The sequence below is a fragment of the Scyliorhinus canicula genome, chromosome 8 (genome assembly GCF_902713615.1).
Source record: "Scyliorhinus canicula chromosome 8, sScyCan1.1, whole genome shotgun sequence".
In the NCBI taxonomy this organism is placed as follows: Eukaryota; Metazoa; Chordata; class Chondrichthyes; order Carcharhiniformes; family Scyliorhinidae; genus Scyliorhinus; species Scyliorhinus canicula.
Window position 1 is genome coordinate 151,620,285 of NC_052153.1, and position 20,129 is coordinate 151,640,413.

The 20,129-nt window shown below is 49.7% G+C and overlaps 1 protein-coding gene across 2 annotated transcripts in view; it reads left to right on the plus strand.

Annotated features, from left to right (window-relative positions):
* tmem174 (transmembrane protein 174) overlaps positions 1-17,793 on the plus strand; it is an 81,731-nt gene extending 63,938 nt beyond the window's left edge. Inside the window, exons 1-2 of one of the 2 annotated variants that reach the window (XM_038805451.1) lie at positions 1,364-2,016; positions 17,503-17,793. In XM_038805451.1, coding sequence (XP_038661379.1) covers positions 1,373-2,016; positions 17,503-17,626 — 768 coding nt within the window. In that variant the 5' untranslated portion in view covers positions 1,364-1,372 and the 3' untranslated portion in view covers positions 17,627-17,793. Of the gene's footprint in view, positions 1-1,363; positions 2,017-17,502 lie in introns of those variants that run through there. The other variant, XM_038805452.1, reaches the window with a different exon arrangement.
* Positions 17,794-20,129: the final 2,336 nt, after the last annotated feature.

Consider the following 20,129-nt stretch of genomic DNA (forward strand, 5'->3'; position numbering starts at 1 on the left):
CATGGAGTTTCAGCAGTGTCCACCTAATAAGTGCTAAACTCAAATCCATTTGTCACGTGACTGCTAATGCCTTTCCTCTTCATGGACACCATGGCGTGAGACCTCACGGAATGGGGGTGTAGGCAGCAGTTAATGGCTGACTCTGTGATCCATGCTGTGAGCCTCTAAATCAGAGGTAAAGCCTTGCAGATTTCCCTATGCGGGTAAAAGTTTGGGTTCCAGCATGCATCCCCAGGGATTGTTGAGTAGTAGTGTCAGCTCGGCTCACTTGTGAGTGTTCTTACCTCTCAGTCAGCTGTGGGATCAAGCACTTGAGTAGCTAACTCAGACTGACAATGCAGCGCAGCACTGAGGGAGCTATTAAATGGAGTTCATTTTCTTTCATTAGCTGACTGTTTTATTTTTGATGGCTTATCTCCACCTTGTCCCATTCTTTCAGCATTTTCATTCTAAGCTACTTCCGCATATGCAGTTCGTTTTCTTTGCTTGCCTCAGTATCAGTGTGGTTAATTTCTGAGGCTATTTAGCCGAGGCATTCTAAAAACCACTACTTGCAGATAATTTGATTTCAAATAACATAGTGCTCTCTTTGTTTGTAATAAATTGTCCCAAACTAAACCATCTAAAGCTCTTGCTTGTTCAAGCATGGTTTCTGTGCTAATCTGATTTCATAAACTATTTATGTATAATTACTCCCAATGCATTGTGAGACAGTTACGTGAACAGAGCTCAGATTGATAATTTTCAGTTTCATTCACATTATCATGTGTTGCATTCTATTAGATGACAACTTAATATGGACAATAACTAATCATGCAAGAATATGGAAAATGCTGCTGGCCTGACAGCAATTACATGTATAATATTGCTACTTCTACTATAGTTAATGCTAGCTATTATTTGTCAAAAAATGCTAATTTAAAGTATCAGTTGAATAAACTAAATTGATTGGACTGTAATGTCTGTGATGGATAATAGCTGACGAGGTTGGATGGGTAACTTGCCGACAAAACCACCAAGTAATAGAAAGTTGCACTCCGATCTTCAAAACCCAAGGGGCTATATTGTGTGTTTTTGTACAGTTGTGTGAGTTTGTGGCAGTAAGTCTTCCCTACAGGTATACAAGGTGGAAGGTCATGCTGGAGTAGACCTTGTAGATTTAATGCCTCATTAAATGCTTTACTCATCAAAATGGAAAGTGCAAAGAAGACACAATCCAGTTCAGCAACTTCCAAGAATTTCAGTACCCTTGCATCAATTATTAACTTGCGCCAAAGTGCTTCTTTGTAACTTGACTGAACTTTAACCTGCTCCCACTGATTTAGAAATCCCTTTTTCTTCCATGGAGCTACCATACGGCACTGACTGGGCAATGCAAATGGAGCAGCGGAGCAGCAACGTGGACGATTTCCCTGTCAATGTATTTTCTGTGACTCCCTGTCAGCCGGGAGCCCCTGGGGTCCAGGTGTCAGATGGTGACAAGGCTGGGGCCACCTTGCTATTCTCTGGTGTCTTTTTGGTTCTGGTGGGCATAACTTTCACAATAATGGGCTGGATTAAATATTACGGTTATACTTATTTAGAATGGACACAGTTACTAGGACCCATTCTACTTTCCGTGGGAGTCACTTTTGTTCTGATTGCTGTTTGCAAGTTCCGAATGTTAACTTGTAAAACTTGCAAGCAAATTAACGACAGTACATTGGAGACCGAGCAGACTCCCTGTGGACAATCATTTGTTTTTACTGGGATTAATCAACCTATAACTTTCCATGGAGCTACTGTTGTACAGTATATTCCTCCTCCATACGCATCTCCTGCCCAGGATGGCATTGCCATGAACACCACCTGCTTGCCATCACTGAACAACTCCCAAAGCACTAATCCACCAAATGGTGCTACAGGGACAACACCATGCCCTCCCCAGTACTATACCATCTACCCTCTGGACAGCACAACCTTTACAGGAGATGAGAATTGCCCACCTTACCAAGGACCAGAGAACGAAATAATCAGGTAGGTTCTGTATATCATTGCTTGCATTTAACCTCCTACAGAAGTCTTTGAAATTGAAAGAGAAGCAACATGACACACAGAGCAAAATTGTTTCAAAATTCATTTTAAAACAACTGAGGTTAGTTGAGCTATTTTTTCTTGTAGCATGTGGTACTGATTGGCAATAGTTTATCTGTCGTGGTTTATGTCTGAACCCAGGACCACTTTGTGAGGCTCACACCACTACTAGCTTCATCCTGGGATAGAAATGGACCAAAAACATTCCCATTTTTAACCATATCATCAGAAAGCTTTGAAGATGTGACAGATGATATTAAGACATGCTACTCAAATACCTTATCATGTTTTCAATTCTGTGTCCATGTGGAGTTTGCACATTCTCCCTGTGTCTGCGTGGGTTTCACCCCCACAACCCAAAAATGTGTAGGTTAGGTAGATTGATCATGCTAAATTGCCCCTCAATTGGGAAAAAAAAACACTGGGTACTCTAAATTTATATTTTAGAAATGTTTTCAATTGTGAAGGAAGAATAATGGCTTTTATTATCTTATGTATACCAATAGTGTACTAGTCTAATACATGCATCAATTAGTCTGTAGATATTGAGCTGGACAGATGAGGAGCACAGATCTCGGGCGCGATTCTCCGACCCCACGCCGGGTGGGAGAATCGCGGGAGTGCCGGGCGAATCATGCCCTGGCACCCCTACGCGATTCTCCCATCCCCCAAAACGGTGTGTCGCGTTTTGCGACAGGCCGCTCGGAGAATTGCCGCTCCGGTTGAGCACGATTCTCCGGCCCGGATGGGCCGAGCGGCCTGCCGAACCCAACCGGTTCACGCCAGCGCCAACCACACCTGGTCGCTGCCGGTGTGAACAGCGCGCGCCTGCTGCGTGTGGGGCCTGTGGGGGGCGGAGGGAGAATCGAACACCAGGGGGGTGCTCAGGAGTGGTCTGGCCCGCGATCGGTGCCCACCGATCGTCGGGCCGGCGTCTCTGAAAGACGCACTCTTTTCCCTCCGCCGCCCGCAAGATCACTCTGACATGTCTTGCGGGGCAGCGGAGGGGAAGACGGCCAACCTGCGCATGGGCGGGTGACATCATTTAGGCCCCGCCGGCCGTTTCATTCAGGCGGCGCCGGTTTGACGCAAGCGTCAAAGCCTGGTGCCCGAGATTGACGCACCACCGCTCCTACCCCCCTGACGGTGGGAGAATAGGGGGTGCCGGCAATTCATCCGGGCCGGAGAATCGCGCTCGACCGGAGCGGCGATTCTCTGAGCGGCCTGTCGCAAAACGCGACACGCCGTTTTGGGGGGGATGGGAGAATCGCGTGGGGGTGCCAGGGCGGCGTGGCGTGATTCGTGATCCGGTTTTCACTCCGGCGTCGGCACTTTGTCTCCCTTTGGGAGAATTTCGCCTGTCAATACATTTTTCTCTATTATGTGAGATTACACTGAAGATATTGGTGTTCAAGAAAATGTTTTTCTTTTTTGACCATCACATTTGCAGATTTTATTTTGATGAGTGCAGAATGTGTGAGCATCACCAATGTAACTCACGTCTCTGACACATGTCAACTATTCCTTCCTTGCTAATCGATAAATTCAGCATTTTCTTCAGAATCTAGATTGAAACTTCTGCCTATGGTATACACTTACTGCCCATGGGCCTCATTCTTGTGCTGTGTTATTGTGTCACAGATTAAAACTGAAAATGTATCTCATAAACACAATCATGGAAAAAGCAACAAAACATTTCGAATCACAAAATCTTGTTGATTTTTTTCCTGGATCAATCAAATTAAAGTGCTTTGCGAAGGGACCTGTCATTTCTACCTTGGTAAGGGACAGTTCTAAAGTTGAAAATAAGAGGCTGGCTTCTCCGTTTGAGAGACGAGATGGGCGCGATTCTCCCCAAAAAGTTCTAAGTTAATTTATGGCTGATTTTTGGAAGGAGTTTCCCGCCGGCTTTGCCATCGAGTCCCCCATCGCTATTCAATGACACAGGGCATGATCTTCCCAGAAGGAAACAATGTTCCCCAGCTCCGCTCGCTGGAACTGCCTGTTGTGGCGAGAGATCAGGATGCCATTTTTAAATGGCATCCCAATCTCCGTGGCCCACAAATAAAATCCCAGATCTCCCCCCCCCCCACCCCCCAAGCTCAAGCACAACATGGGAGGATCCCTCAGCTCCCCCCCTTCCTCAAACACGCACAGTGGGCAACCCCAGCCTAATCAAATGGGCACAAAATATGCAAGCTTGGTAGTGTCAACCTGGCACCATGTCAGTGCCCTTACCAGCTGGCAGTGCCACCTGGGCACCTTGGCAGTGTCAGGCTGGCATGGCCAGCGTACGCAGGTGGCACCAACAATGCCAGGACACCACCCTGCCCAAAAGACATGCAATTAGGGGCCTCCAATCCCCTGGGAGACTCCACGAATGCCGTTCCATCTGTGCTGAACAGCGCTTGCCCAAGGTCCCTGAGGTGAAGGGATTGAACCCTAAAGCCTCAGGTACCCCGGGAATCTACACATTAGAGTAGGGCTTAATGCCTCGCTCAAATATGCAGATTTGCCAAAACGTAATCCCGCCCATTGTGGGCGATATTCTCCTTCCGTCTCATGAGACTGTGTTGAATCTCGTGAGGATTTGCAACCAGGTGGATCCGGGAGCGGGGTCTCCCGTCTTTCACCGGCCACACTGCGCCACAGCGAGATGCTTTTCTGGCGCAGCTTGGCCGGAAGATCGCGGCCTTAGTCACTTCTTTGGGTCCTTGGCAGCGTGGCGGCTGCTGAGGGGGAGAGAGGGGGTACAGAAGGTGTCCAACATTGCCATAGTTTGCTGACAGTTGTGCCGCTGGCTGGGAGGGCTTCTGCCAGGGCCGGGGGGAGTAGTGTGGGGTGGCAAGGAGGTGGGCTGTAGGGTCGGGGTCGACAGATATGGAACACTATTGTTGTAGCCAGCAAGGCAGTCATGGAGTTGCGCACGCCGTTAACTGCCCACTTTGAACTTATTGCCATGGGTCGTATAGGTGTCCCCCCCCAGCCAACCCATCAGCTGCACGGGCTCGCTCCAGCAGAGCCAGTGGTATTGGCTGGATGGTGTGTGTGGGGAGTGTAATGTGTATGCGCAGCTGCAGCTTGTCAGCCTCCCGAGTGTCAATCACGGACCCGGCAAATCCTGCACCGCTTTTCATTGATATTGATTGTGTTCCACACGGCACCACTGCTAGCCCCTTGATAGTAACGGAATCGGTCCAGAAGAGGCGCCGGTTTTTCTGTCGTAAAAGTCCACGTATTCCGCGTTGGCATCAACTCTTAGGGCGCGATCTTCCCAAAAGGGAATAAAGTTCCTTCGCGAGCGCGTTTAGCCGCGTGTTTTCTCTGGGGTTCATATCTCTTCAGGCCCCCCAAGCTCCCTGACCCATCATCCCCCCAACCTCCTGGAGGCCTTTACTTACCTGCGCTGCACTCCCTGACCCTTCAACACTCCCTTCACCCTCATTTCATGGGCATGATCCTCCTCGCCCATTTGCCATTGGCAGTGCACTCAGGCATCCTTGCACTGCCACCCAGGCATCCAGGCAGTGCTCCTGCTGACTTGGCAGTGTCATCTGGGCACATTAGCAGTGCCAAGGTGCCCGTGTTCCTGGGGGAGGGCCAGGGGCCACCCTGACCACTCTGGGGTCTCTGATGGCCCAGGAGACCCCCGGGTGCTGTTCCGCCTGGTCTGTGGGAACCAGCACTGATCAACGCCCAGCTGCAGCCTCCCTGGGAAGGCCGGAGAATCAAGGGAGGCCACTGGATCCGTGCAGGTAGGTCATGAGTAGGTTTACGGCCGACTCCTGCGAGCTAATTCGCTCTCACCCACTTGGGGTGGGTTTCTGAATCTGATGTCCCGCGAAGCTTCACAGAGTCAGGGAGGCGCGGGGCCTGTCGGGAGGCTCGCTGCAGGCCTCTCCTGGCATTCTCTGGCCAAGATGCACTCAAGCGGGAGCCCAACGCGGCCGGAGAATCGAGCCCGATGTTCTCCCGCCAGAAGTGAATTGTGTGGAATTCGTGTTCCTGCTGGAAGTGCTGTTCAGAGCAAATTCAGGTCTTGGAAAGGGCAAATTTCTGCAAAATGATTTCCTGCCCCAGTGGCATGTTTCACGCCAGGATTCGCGTTAAAGAGCCTGAGTAGCTGAAACTGCTTGGAAGCTCTCCCCTCAGCACATACACTCTCATTCCAGCCCTCACTACTCACATCACTCCAAACCTCTCAAGATTAACAGTGCACTACCTGCCTGCATCTCCCTTACAATCCGCCCTCCACCAAACCACCACACATGTATAGTCCTCTTTGGCCAGGAACATTGGACACTCATGCCACCAGATACAGAGCAACCCCTCCTCACCTCCCAGCATTTCACTATGTCCTTTCTGTGTCCCCAAGGATAAGACGACCCATAATATGCAAGAGCGCCAGAAAATGGGAGGAGGCATTGCTGGCTATTGGGTCCAGACTCCAGCTGAGGAGAGGGCCATGCAGCTCACGGGCGAGGCTGAGGAGAGCGCAATGGCAGCGATGGAGTTCGGCATGCGGCAAACAAGTGAGAGCCGGATGCAATGCTGATGTCCCTATAGCAAGTGAGTTACCCCTTTCCTGCAGAGCAGTCCTTCCCAAGATCTCACCCCATATCTTTTATCTTGCAGGGTCACCATCAGACATGGCTGGGCCATCCGGGGTTGCTGCCCCCCCAGCCAGAATTCCGGGGAAGGACAGCAACGTTTTGATGCTGCTGTCACCTGCACCATTCACCACCTCAGTGGGAAATGATAATGGTGGGGCTCCTGGGTCACCCTGTGTTGAGCACCACACATGCTGCAGCATATCAGGTGAAGGCAGGGACTCCCTAGGGAGAAGCTGGTTGGAGGGCTGCCCAATCCCAGGAAACAGCTGTCTTCCAGACTGGTCATGATGTGGAGATGCCGGCGTTGGACTGGGGTGAGCACAGTAAGAAGTCTTACAACACCAGGTTAAAGTCCAACAGGTTTGTTTCAAACACGAGCTTTCGGAGCACGGCTCCTTCTTCACCTGAAGAAGGAGCCGTGCTCCGAAAGCTCGTGTTTGAAACAAACCTGTTGGACTTTAACCTGGTGTTGTAAGACTTCTTACTGTTCCAGACTGGTGTCACGCTTCTGGAAAGTTTGAGCCCATCACTGGTACAGATGCAGATGCAGAGCCAGAATCTACAGGAGGGGGTGTCATCAATGTTTGAGCATTAGTACATCCAGCTGGAGGAGTCCAACTGGCTTCAGGCACTGGAGGTGTTACCGACAATGCGTGGTACCCAGGCCAACACTGAAAGGGTGGCATCTGTGGTGGAAGACCTGAGGCAAGAAGTCAGAGCCATGTGTCAGGATGTCCAAGGTCTGGGGCACAATGTGTTATCCATGGCTGAGGCACAGGACAGGAGAGCTCAGTCACAGGCGGGCATGTACTGGGTACAGATGGACATTGCTGTGGCACTCCAGAGCTTGGCTGAGTCACAAAGAGTCATGTCTGAGGGCATCGAGGGCATTGGCCAGGTGCTAACTGACCATAGCCAGTCACAGAGGGACATGTCACAGGTACAAAAGGGACATGACCGAGGCAATAAGGGACATGTTTCACTCGCTGAGAAACATGTCCTAGTCTCAGTGCACCATGGCTGAGGGCATCAATAGCATGGTTCATACGAAGGCAGGGCTCCAGGATTGCCAACGGAGGTGACGATGTAATCTCCGGAGGACGCTCCAGCATCACATCCATCCCATGGAGTAGCTGGGGGCCAGTGAGCACCCCAAGGGAAGTGGAAGTGATGGGACGGGATTAGGGTATTGAACTTGATGATCAGCCATGATCGTAATGAATGGCGGAGCAGGCTCAAAGGGCCGAATGGCCTCCTCCTGCTTCTATTTTCTATGCTTCTATGGGCCTATGTGGGAACACCTCAGGCCTTCTGAGTCCCCTCCACTTGACATCGGCACATTGCATGGGCAGAGGGCAGAACAGCTGACACGTTGTCACCTGTGACACCCGAAAGTCAACCGGGCCCATCCAGGTCCAGGCCCCCCAGAGAATGGCCACCAAGGGCATCACAGGGCAGAGGGCGAGGCAAGCAGCAGGCCGCCTCCACTTCTGGGGAAACACGAAGAAAGAGCGGGAGAGCATGGAGAACAATCCCAATAAAACTGATTTATTGGCCATTCATCCCATCAGCTGTAAATGTATGAAAACATTTCCCTGTAATCACCACACATTAGAAGTAATTAATTGTCTGGGAAGCACTTTAGTACACTCCGTGGGTCATGAAAGAAGTTATATTGATGCCAAGTTCTTTGTTTTCTGTCACTAATTTAGTTTAAAGTAAATTGAATGTCTTGGGAGCTGTTCCAATTGATTTCAGTCTGGTTTTATTTGTGCTTTTGAACCTTTTATTCATTGACCTACTAATTGAATTTTGTGTTTTAAAAAACAATTAAAGCTTTTAAATACTTGGAGAAAAAAAAGGAAAGTTGATGAAGGTTGGCATGGGTGTAGTAGATGGAAGATAGTTAGGGGTTGGGACACACTGTTGTACATAGTCACCATTAAACACTTTTGCACCACCAATCTGACCTGTCTTTAACCTCTGTCTGACAGGTGTGAAGGATGGGCTGGGGCAGGGTGTAGTGCGCCTGGTGAGTGCGAATGGGGGGAGAGGGTTTGGAGGTTGGGGCGGGGCAGGGCCCCCATGACACACAAAAGTCCAACATGGTGACACCCTCAGCGAGAATTGGCAGGGCCGCCTTGTATGACAGCAACGCCAGTGAATGAGCACTGACTCTTCACCATCAGCCACAACCACCAACCCCCGCCTCCAAGATATATGGGCCAGTGAGAAGAATTGGCTAGTACAAATGCAGGGATCACCTGGTCAGACCGAGGTATGTGATCCTAAAGGCAGGAGTCAGACTCTGTCAAACAATGAGAAGGACCAGAGCACATCTCACAACGGGTCGTCATCACCCTCCGTCCCATGGACAAGACCCACAGATACTGCTAACCCAGGACCAACACTCTGTGGTGATGCTGAGATGACGCTTAGAGGGGGGAGTGGGAGCTCTGGTAGTGGGAAGGGAGAAGTGAAGGACTGAGGGACAGGGAAGAGGTGAGAGGTTCTGGGGAAGGGGGATTCTCTATGGAGGGGGGAGAAATGAAGATGAGGGAGACAGCTGGGGCAGGGCGGCGGAGCTGCCACGGGCCCGACTCTTAGTTGGTAAATCGGGAAGTGATGAAAATGTCCAATGTGCAGCGGCCCTGGAGTACCCGTTGGGTGACCGGCCGTGCCATCTCCGGCTCCACGCCCGGGTCCTCCTGGACACCCTCCTCATCAGAGGTGGCCTGGTGTACTTCCTCCTCCAGCATGTCATCCATCTGCTGCGTGATGTTGTGCAGCACGCAACAGGCCACCACGATGCGTAAGACCCTCTTGTGGTTAAATTAGAGAGCCCCACCTGAGCAGTCCAGGCATTGGAAGCTCATCTTAAGCAAGCCGATGCAACACTCAATGATGCTCTTGGTTGCTGCATTGGCATCGTTATAACAGGTCTGCATATCAGTCTGGGGTCTCTGGACAGGTGTCATTAGTGATGACCTCAGCGGTTAACCCTTGTCACACAATAGCCAAAGAACCAGAGGGAAAAAAACGGAAAACCACATTCATCTCTACACCCCTCCTGCACAGTTCAATGTCCTCTTTGACCTGCCAGTCCATTGTCTCTCATCGCCTCCTCTGGTGTTGCAAAATAGTGCTCTTTATTATTAAAGGTCACCCAGAGGCGACAGCATCCCAAACTTCACTCACTTTTTAAAGAGGGCAGCCTTCACCCGATTAAACCCGACCCTCCACTTCACCAGATCCAGATCCAGGCCCAGGCCCTGATACGTGAACTGCGCGTGTATCTCCTCGTCTGCCTTGCCCATCTCAGAATCTTTTCCTTATCTAGGAACCGGTGAAGACGCACCACCAATGCCCTAGGCGGCTCAGTTGACTGCGGCCTCCTGATAAGCGCCCTGTGCACTCGGTCGACGTCCAGGGGCCAGTCAAAGGCCTCTTCTCCCATCAGCTTTTCCAGCATTCCAGCCGCATACATGGCAGCGTCTGCTCCCTCGATGCCTTCAGGCATCCCGACAATTCTCAAGTTCTGCCGCCGGGAGTGGTTCTCAAAGTCCTCTTCCTTCTCATGCAGCAGTTGTTGGTATATCGTTTGACTCCCATCTCAGCCACCAACAAAGCCAACTGCTCCTCGTGCTACCCCACCGCTTCCTCCACTTTCTGGATGGCCTGGTCCTGGGACTCCAGCCTCTGCCCACTTCCCGACTTCAGTAGGTTCTCATGGGCCTCTCTCTTCTGCTGGCAGAACTTCTCATTTATGAAGTCCACCAGTTGGCCCACTGACCATTGGGTAGGCAGCACAGGCCCTGTACCCTCTGCCATCTTAGCTGGGGTGTATGAAGATTCCCATGCTCCAGCTGCTCCCTTCTTCTTGACCCATGTCTGGTCCATGGATCCATCCACCAGTCCCACCAGTGGAGTCAGACTTCCCTCTGGCCAGCCCTACACCTTTATCAGCCATACATCCACCCTCCGAACGGGGAAAAGGTCTGAAAGAAAACACCTCGAGCGGGAGCTGCCAAATGTGTGACCGTTCACTCCATGGCTGCCACCGGAAGTCATCACACAATAGCCAACCACTCACCCGAGGGAGCCAATCCCGATGCTTTCTCCAAACAACATCCTCCGTCTGATTGCAATTCTCTCTGCTGGCATTGGGCAGTGGAGAATCCAGCCCAAGGTTTTAAACAAAATCAAATCAGAAGTTATATATTTCACAAAAGGTGCCGGGAACTTTAGAGTTCGCCAGGAGCTAAGCGCGTGCGTGCTGCCTGGGTATCAGACCCAGAAGTGTATGATGTGCAGCTGTTGGCCGCACACTAACTACACATTCAGGGAGTGGAAGCCCTTTCTATTGATGAAGGGCCCCCCTGTTGAGCTCCTGCTCATAGGGAGACATGTTTGCCAACGACCAACCCCTGAACCTTAGGTATGTCAGTTGTGGCAGCAAATCCTGAATGCCCGGACATCCTGTTAGGTCTGGTCCAGGTTGAAGGAAATATTGTCCGATGCTTATGTATCACTCACCTGAGGAAGGAGCAGTGCTCCGAAAGCTAGTGATTCCAAACAAACTTGTTGGACTTTAACCTGGTGTTGTAAGACTTCTTACTGTGCCCACCCTAGTCCAAAGATGACATCTCCACACCAGTGCTTGTGGGCAGAGGGCATCTGTAACAGCACGGTGCCCCTGTGTGCGGATGTTTATGAGATCACACACAGGGCCTAGCTCGAGCCCTGGAATGAACCAGTGGCATAAAACTCAGGGCAACCATCACCTTGACGTCCGCCGGGACCAGGTATCCTCCTCCATAATTCCCGTGGTGCCAGGTGCACCACCATCTAGCACAGGTGGTGCACAATCTGCCGGGTGAGTTGGAGTCGGTGTCGGCACACGCAAACCGACAGGTCCTCGAAGGAGAGGCACTGATGGTATACATGTGGCCTGATGCGGCGCCTACTTCACACCTCCTCCTCGGCCTGTTGGACAGCCGGCACTTGAGCCTCTCCTGCCGGCCCCTGCTCTTCTGGGCCAGCTCCTCTTGAGCAGGGTGTCCCCTCGGCTGACCATGGTGCTCTAGCCTCCGACCATTCCCAATGGCAGCAATGGCCAGGTAGCTAGTGAGCATAGCTGTCTGTACTCTTAAATTCATTCTCTGGGAGGGGGGATGTGTGTGGGGGAGGGGGGGGGGACAGAGAATGTCAGCAAGGTGAGGATCCCCATGACCATCCAAAGCCACCAGGTTACATGGTCATCCTGAGTTGTACTGCTGCACCACCCTTAACATACCCGCACCACCCCCTCCTCTGCCATCCCCACTGCTCATCATGCCCCTTTGATATGCTATCGTCCAACTGCACCCATGTCCCCATCAGTAAGTGGCACCTGGCCTGTGATGTGGGGAGCCTCTATCCTCACCACCTGTTCCTGTCAACAGGGATATGGTTGGCTGCCGCAACCCTTGTTAGCCATTGGCTCTGTGGCTTCTGTCCTGTTTCCCCCATGTGGTCTACTGTGGGTCTCCTCACTGGGTGGCCTTGTGCTCTCCCACCAGGAGGGTGGCGACAGGTTGTGTGGTGGAGGTGGTCAAACTGATATGCCAGTCGTCTCCATGCTAAGAGGCTGGTGTGTGGGCAGGTGCAACAGATGGTGGTGAGCGAGGGATATGTGCGTTTTCAGGGAGCTTAGCTGTAGTGTGATGTTTGGCCTGGGTGTAACACACAGGTTGTGACAGGGAGCTGGTCAGGTTTCCTGGCCAGGAGGTGGATGGCTGGGAGCAGGGGCGAGGTGGATATGCAGCGCTTGAAGACAACTCGTGATCCTCAGAGGTGGGCTAGCTGATAGTGTCACTGGTGAGACTTCTACGCTGAGAGTGGCTGTGTGCCAGGGAGGGTTCCAGCGGGCATGGTGCATGCATCCTCTGTTTAGGGTGAGCTCTGCTATTCCCCTGTTTCCTTTGCTGTGGGGCTGTGCTTCTGGTGAGTGCACAGAGGAGTGCCAGCGCCTGGTGGGCCAGTGAGTGAGCTTGGCCATGCCCATCCTGTTGATAATACTGCTGGGGTCTGAGGGTTTCCAGATGGGCGGTCCGGGTGGGTTTCCACATGACCACATGACCAGTGAACAGTCAACTGTGTAAACACCCAGGGGCCTAAGTTGCAGCAAAGGGGTGGGATTCAATGACATAATGCAGCAATGGAGGTCTGAGCCAGGCCACCCCGGTCTCGAAGGAGAGACGCTGAGTGCACCGACTTGCTACCACGCCATTCCCCGATACTCCCTGTGGTCCAGGTAGACACCCTCCAGCGGGCCCAAAGCTTTTGAGAGTTTTCTCACCTTCTCGCTCCCTCTCACGAGCTATGGCTTCGGGTCCCGCTTGTAAATTCTTGCACCAATTCACACCCATGTGACTCCTGCCTGAGGGGGGTGGAGCATCGTGGTGGGGTGCAGCATCCGCTAAATGCAGTCAACTCCATGCTGCTACGGCAGCACGGTGGCCTAGTGGTTAGCACAACCGCCTCACGGCGCTGAGGTCCCAGGTTCGATCCCGGCTCTGGGTCACTGTCTGTGTGGAGTTTGCACATTCTCCCCGTGTCTGCGTGGGTTTCGCCCCCACAACCCAAAAATGTGCAGAGTAGGTGGATTGGCCACGCTAAATTGCCCCTTAATTGGAAAAAATAATTGGGTAATCTAAATTTAAAAAAAAAAACTCCATGCTGCTGTCAGTGGGGAACCAGAGCATGGTGTCTGATTTGACGGCAGGTGCCAATCCCGATGTTTTCTCCAAATAACATCCTCCGCCCGATTGTAATTCTCTCTGCCGGCATTGGGCAATGGAGAATCCAGCCCAAGGTGTTAAACAAAATCAAATCAAAAGATACATATTTCACAAAAGTATGATTTAAATCTACTCATTTATTCTGATGTGTTTTAAATACATTTGTTAACATTTTTACTTTGAGTTTGAGTGGAATGTTTTACCCAGAGCAGTGACTTTGTAAATCTGGGCAGGTTCTACATTCTAACCATTCTGACAGCATCGTCAATTAGATTTTTACCTGTGATTCCTCACATGAGAATAAATTTATTATGTGATAACTCTCAAAGCAGAGCTTTCTTTAATGATAAATCAGAAGCTGAAAATTATTCTCAGTAATGTTCCTGAATAGCTATTCAGTGGAAGACTCATTATGCTTATCCTCAAATTCTTACTGGTTTAGTAATGCACAAATTTGGACTAATAATCCTGAGAATATAATTCAAAACCCATCATAGTATTTTGGAAATTCTGTTAAAAAAATCTAGAATTTAAAAGCTGTTATCAATAAAAAGAAACGTGGCCTTGAAGTAATTAAATTGTTGTAAAGTCCCAACTGGTTTGCTACTGTCCTTTATGGAAGGTAAGAATCATCATAGAATCATAGATTCTCTACAGTGCAGAAGGAGGCCATTTGGCCCATCAAGTCTGCACTGCCCCTTGGAAAGAGCACCCAACCTAGGCCCAACCTCCACCCTATCCCCATAACCCAAAGAGAACAAAGAACAAAGAAAAGTACGGCACAGGAACAGGCCCTTCGGCCCTCCAAGCCTGTGCCGACCATGCTGCCCATCTAAACTAAAATCGTCTACACTTCCAGCATCCATATCCCTCTATTCCCATCCTATTCATATATTTGTCAAGATGCCCCTTAAACGTCACTATCGTCACTGCTTCCACCACCTCCTCCAGCAGCAAGTTCCAGGCACCCACAACCCTCTTTGTAAAAAACTTACCTCGTACATCTCCTCTAAACCTTGCCCCTCACACCTTAAACCTATTCCCCCTAGTAATTGACCCCTCTACCCTGGGAAAAAGTCTCTGACTATCCACTCTGTCTGTGCCCCTCATAATTTTATAGACCTCTATCAGGTCGCCCCTCAACCTCCCTTCGTTCCAGTGAGAACAAACCAAGTTTATTCAACCTCTCCTCATAGCTAACCCTACCTAACCTTTTGGACACAAAAGGCCAATTCATTATGGCCAATCCACCTATCCTGCACATCCTTGGACTGGGGGAGGAAACCGGAGCACCTGGAGGAAACCCACGCAGACAGGGGGAGAAAGTGCAAGCTCCACACAGACAGTCACGCGAGGCTGGAATTGAACCCGGGTCTCTGGAGCTGTGAGGCAGCAGTGCTAACGTGCCACCATGCCGCCCTAAGCTTCTAGCCTTATCTGGTATAATTTAAAGGTCATCGCAGTCCCACAATGCTTCCCTCTGAAGAGGCACTGAGTTGTAGCAAATCACTACAGTCCAAGAAGGCAGCAAATCACCATCATCTCTTGGCAACTAGGCATGGACAGTAAATGACAACCAGACAGTAATTCCAGTCAGTCAAAGAACAGCAACCATCCAGATTCCAAGTATCAATTTATAAAAAGCATGGCATGCCATAATGAGAAAATCACTCCTTACAATGCACAAGAAGCCACATGTCATTCGGTTCCATTTACCCAAAAGGGGATTTAGGTAAGATACGCAACTAATATACTGTGGATCCTGAAAAAAGAAACAGAAAAGTTCCACGCCAATGAAGTCTTTCAAGCTTAATGCCAGAATTCACCCCCCCCCCCCCCCCCCCCCCCCCCCCACCCACCCGTTTCCCAAGGCAAAGATCTGGGTGTTGGCTGTATATGGCGTCAGATTGTCCGCTGGCGGGAGCTTCCAATTCTGCCAAATCAATGCCCATTTGTATGGCTAGCCATCTCCGACACCGGGGAACCCCCATGGGGGCAGGCCGACTTTGGTGGGACCGGCCGATTCTGCCAGCGGAAAGGGCTGGAAAATCCTGCTCCGTGTAACAAAGAGCAGGAACTTTGATTGATAGTTTGTCCAGAAGGCAAACTCCCATATAACACATTTCTGAGCGGAGATTTCTTCTTCTGAGTTCTCTGCCCAAAGGCAGGTCCCACCCAGAGTGCGACAACCTCAACCAAGGGTACGGCAAGGAGAAATGTCTCGAATCCAGCCCAGCAGAATGGGCATCGAACCCTGTTGGCACCAATCTGACACACTATCCATCCTGCTAACTGAGCTAACTGCCCCCCCCTCCCCCCAAGGAGTCTGATTTGCTGTGCCAACATAAACGCTCACATGCATGGATTCTGATGGTAGTAGCTCGAACTTCCTTCCATCACGTAACTGACCATGGCTTTCTACCACACTTGCCACCTGTCATTAGCTCAAGTCGGAAGGATTTACACGTTGATACCCAGAGGGCCCTATTCCCCACACTTCAACTAAAACTTTGGCAATTAGCATATAATTTAACTTAGCAGCTAACTTGCATAAATAGCAGATATATTGCTGATAAAGTTATTCATCGTGAAAAACATAATTTAACTGAGTCAATAAAGAGATAATGGCTGGGATTCTCCGAGCCCCTGCACTCGGCGTTGGGGCAGAGAAAGAACCGCTATGGCTTTGTGTGATTCTCTGCCGACCGGAGAGTTCCCGCCGGCGTGGTTCTCGTATGGTTCCACCCGGCGGGAGCTCGGCTTCGCGGCTGCGGTGGCCGTCCTGGGTGGTGCTACCTTCTTCCGCGCCGGCCCACCGTGTGGGTCCGTCATGTCGCTCTGGACCAGCGCCACAGGCGGCTGCCACGTGCATGCGTGGACCCGCGGCCGGAAATGCATGGCCACGCGGCTAAGTGTTGACGCCGGCGTAAACACCGGAGTGTTTCAATGGCCCCCGAACGGCACCGCGTGGCTGTCGGTGAATCTCCGTTTGCCGGGGAATCGCGTCCAGGCGTCGGACCGGCGGCGCGGGCTGTCCCGCCGTCAACTCCGATTCTCCAAGTCGGTGCAGGCTTGGAGAATCCCGGCCATGGAATTTAATCCTCCAAAGGACTAGCAAAAATGGCAGCATACTAAAAATGGAATATGATTTATTCACAGTAAATAAATGGTCCTGATGTCAGTGTTCATATGACACAAACATTCATATTGTTATAAAGCAGAATATCGTCTCGTTCATCATGATCAAAAACACAGGTAGGCACATCACCAACAATCTGTCCTGGTTCACCCATATCGACACTACGACGAAGAAAGCACAACGGCGCTTCTACTTCCTCAAGACACAAAGGAAATCCAGCATTTCCATACTGACTCTTACCAATTTTTACTGATGCACCATAGAGAACATCATATCAGGCTGCATCACAGCCTGGTATGGCAACTGCTCAGCCCAAGACCGCAAGAAACTTCAGAGAGTGATGAACACAGCCTAGTCCATCACACAAACCCACCTCCCATCCATTGACTCCATCTACACCTCCCACTGCCTGGGGGAAGCGGCCAGCCTAATCTAAGACACTACCACCTGGCTTACTCACTCATCCAACTTCTTCCATCGGGCAGGAGATACAGAAGTCTGAGAACACGCACGAACAGATTCAAAAACAGCTTCTTCCCCGCTGTTACCAGACTCCTGAATGACCCTCTTATGGACTGAACTGATCTGTTCACACATCTTCTCTACTGAGTAGTACTACACTCTGTATGCTCATCCAATGCCTGTGCCTATGTATTTACATTTTATATTGATGTATGTCCTATGTTTTTTTTCATGGAATGATCTGTCTGGACTGTACGCAGAACAATACTTTTCACTGTACCTCGGCACACATGACAAAAGATCAAATCCAATCCAATGATGTGCTAGTTTTCATTATTCCTATGTTTCAATCTTTACTGAAAAATTGATAACGAGCGAAACTTTATCATGATTTGAATAATTTTGTGTTTATTCCTGTACTTTATCTCCACAGGACAGAGGAAAACCAAGATGAATCAGAAGCCACGTTAACAATTGATGAAGTTCCCGATAGCATTCCGCCACCTTCATATGATGAGATCTTTCCCATAGCGAGTGAGGACACTACAGAACATTAACTCTGCTGGCTTTATCAAACTACCATATATGACTCAAACGTGTTTATTATTGTTGTTTCCTCACTCTTAACTTTAATAACATCCAACTTTCTATTCAATGTTATTCGTGCCAACTGCAAACTTGTAAAAAGAACTGATTTTTTTCAATAGCACATAATCGTGTTACTATCCCCATCAGCTACTTTTTCATTATGGAGTATATTCATTTCACAAACTAGTTGTCTGTATAGTATAGAAAATGACCGATCCAAATGCCAGATGTGTTCCATTTTGCTTCCACGATATCTGAAACAATCTGAATTCCTTAGATTGAGTGAAAGAAAATGATCCAATCAGGGCCCTGTCATTCCCACGCTGCTCCAGCATCCAGATTAGTTGTTTGTGATGAACTGTTTTTTAAAAACTATTTGTCCGTGGGATAGGAGCATCACTGGCAAAGGCAGCATTCAAATTTTTATTCAACAAGGGGGTGAAAGGTTATCGGGGGTTGACTGGAATGTGGAGTTGAGGTTAGATTCAGAGCAGCCATGATCTTATCGAATGGCGGAGCAGGCTCGGGGGGCCTAGTGGCCTACTCATGCTCCTAATTTCTTAGTTGTATTCATTGCCCATATTAAATTGCCCTTGAGAAGGAGGTAGCGAGTGGCCTTATCGGACAGTTGTAATCTGTGTGATGTAGGTAGATCCACAATCCTGTTAGGAGGGAGTTCCAAGATATTGACCCAGCCACAGTGAATGAATGGCAATCTATTTTCAAGACAAGATGATTTGTGACTTGAAGGGGGACTTGCAGGTGGTGTTGTTTCCATGTATTTGCTGCATTTGTCCTGAGGCGGTAGAGGGTGCAGGTTTGGAAGGTTCTATTGAAGAATCCTTGGTGAGTTCTTGTTGTGTATCTTGTAGCTGGTGCACTGCTGTCGCAGTGCACCAGCGGCAGAGGGAATGAATGTTTCAGATGGTGTATGGGGTGCCACTTAAGAGGGCTGATTTGTTCTGGATGGTGTTGAGTTTCTTAAATATTTTGGAGCTGAACTCATCCACGCAGGTGGAGAGCATCCCATCAGAAGCCTGACTGATGGAAAGGATCTTGGGGAATATAGAGGTGAGTTACTCTCCGCACAATCCCCAGCCTTTGTTGTTGTGGCGACAGTATTTGTTTGGCTGATTGATTTAAATTTCTGATCAATAGTGACTTGATGGTGGTGGCTTAAGTGAAGGCAATACTGTTGAATGTCAAAGGGAGGTAGTTAGCCTCGCTCTTATTGGATGTGGTCATTACTCGAAACGACTTTGGCAGCAATGTTACTTCCCCTCTATCAGTCCAAACCTGAATGTTGTCCAGATCCTGTTACATGCTTGCATGGACTGCCTCATTAAATGAAGAGTTGTAAAGGCATTGTGCAATCATAAGAAAACATCCCCATTTCTAACCTTATGATGGGGGTGAAAGGTCATTGATAAAGCAGCTGAAGATGGCTGAACATGGGACATGGCCTGTGGAACTAGGGCTGAGATGATTGGCCTCCAACAACCACCACCATCTTCCTCTGTTCTAGGCATGATTCAAACCAGTGGTGAGTTTTCCCCTTGATTACAACTGAATTAAATTTTACACAGGCTTCTTGATGCCATACTCAGTCAAATGCTGATTAATTTCAGGAGCAGTCACTCTCACCTCATCTCTGGAGTTATGCTCTTCAGACCATGTTTGGATCAAGGCTGTAATGAGAGGTTGAGTCCAGCGGCCCTGGTAGTACCTGAACTGAGCATTGCTCAGCAGGGGTTTGGTGAATAAATGGCTCCCAAGAGCACTGTTGACAACATCTTCCATCACTGTGCTGATGATTGAGAGAAGCACGGTAGCATGGTGGTTAGCATAAATGCTTCACAGCTCCAGGGTCCCAGGTTCGATTCCCGGCTGGGTCACTGTCTGTGCGGAGTCTGCACATCCTCCCCGTGTGTGCGTGGGTTTCCTCCGGGTGCTCCGGTTTCCTCCCACAGTCCAAAGATGTGCGGGTTAGGTGGATTAGCTATGCTAAATTGCCCTTAGTGTCCTAAAAAATAAGGTTAATGGGGGGGGGGGGGTTGTTGGGTTACTGGTATAGTGTGGATACGTTGACTTGAGTAGGGTGATAATTGCTCGGCACAACATCGAGGGCCGAAGGGCCTGTACTGTTCTAAATCTTCTTCTAAATCTAAAAAGGTGATAATTGGCTAGATTGGATTTTTTCTTTTTGCAGACCGGTCATACTTGGGCAATTTTCCACAATGTTGGTTGGTTGCCAGCATTTTGCATGTACTAGAACAGCTTGGTTAAAGGCATGGCTGGTTCTGGACAATAAGTCATCAGCACTACAGCAGGCTCTCTTGGCTGAGAGCCCTTGCAATATCCAGCCTGCTTAAAATGTCTTGATATCACATGAGAGTGAATCAATTGGCTGAAAGTTGACTTCTGCGATTGCGTGGACATCAGGAGGAGGCCGAGACGTATCATTCACTCAGC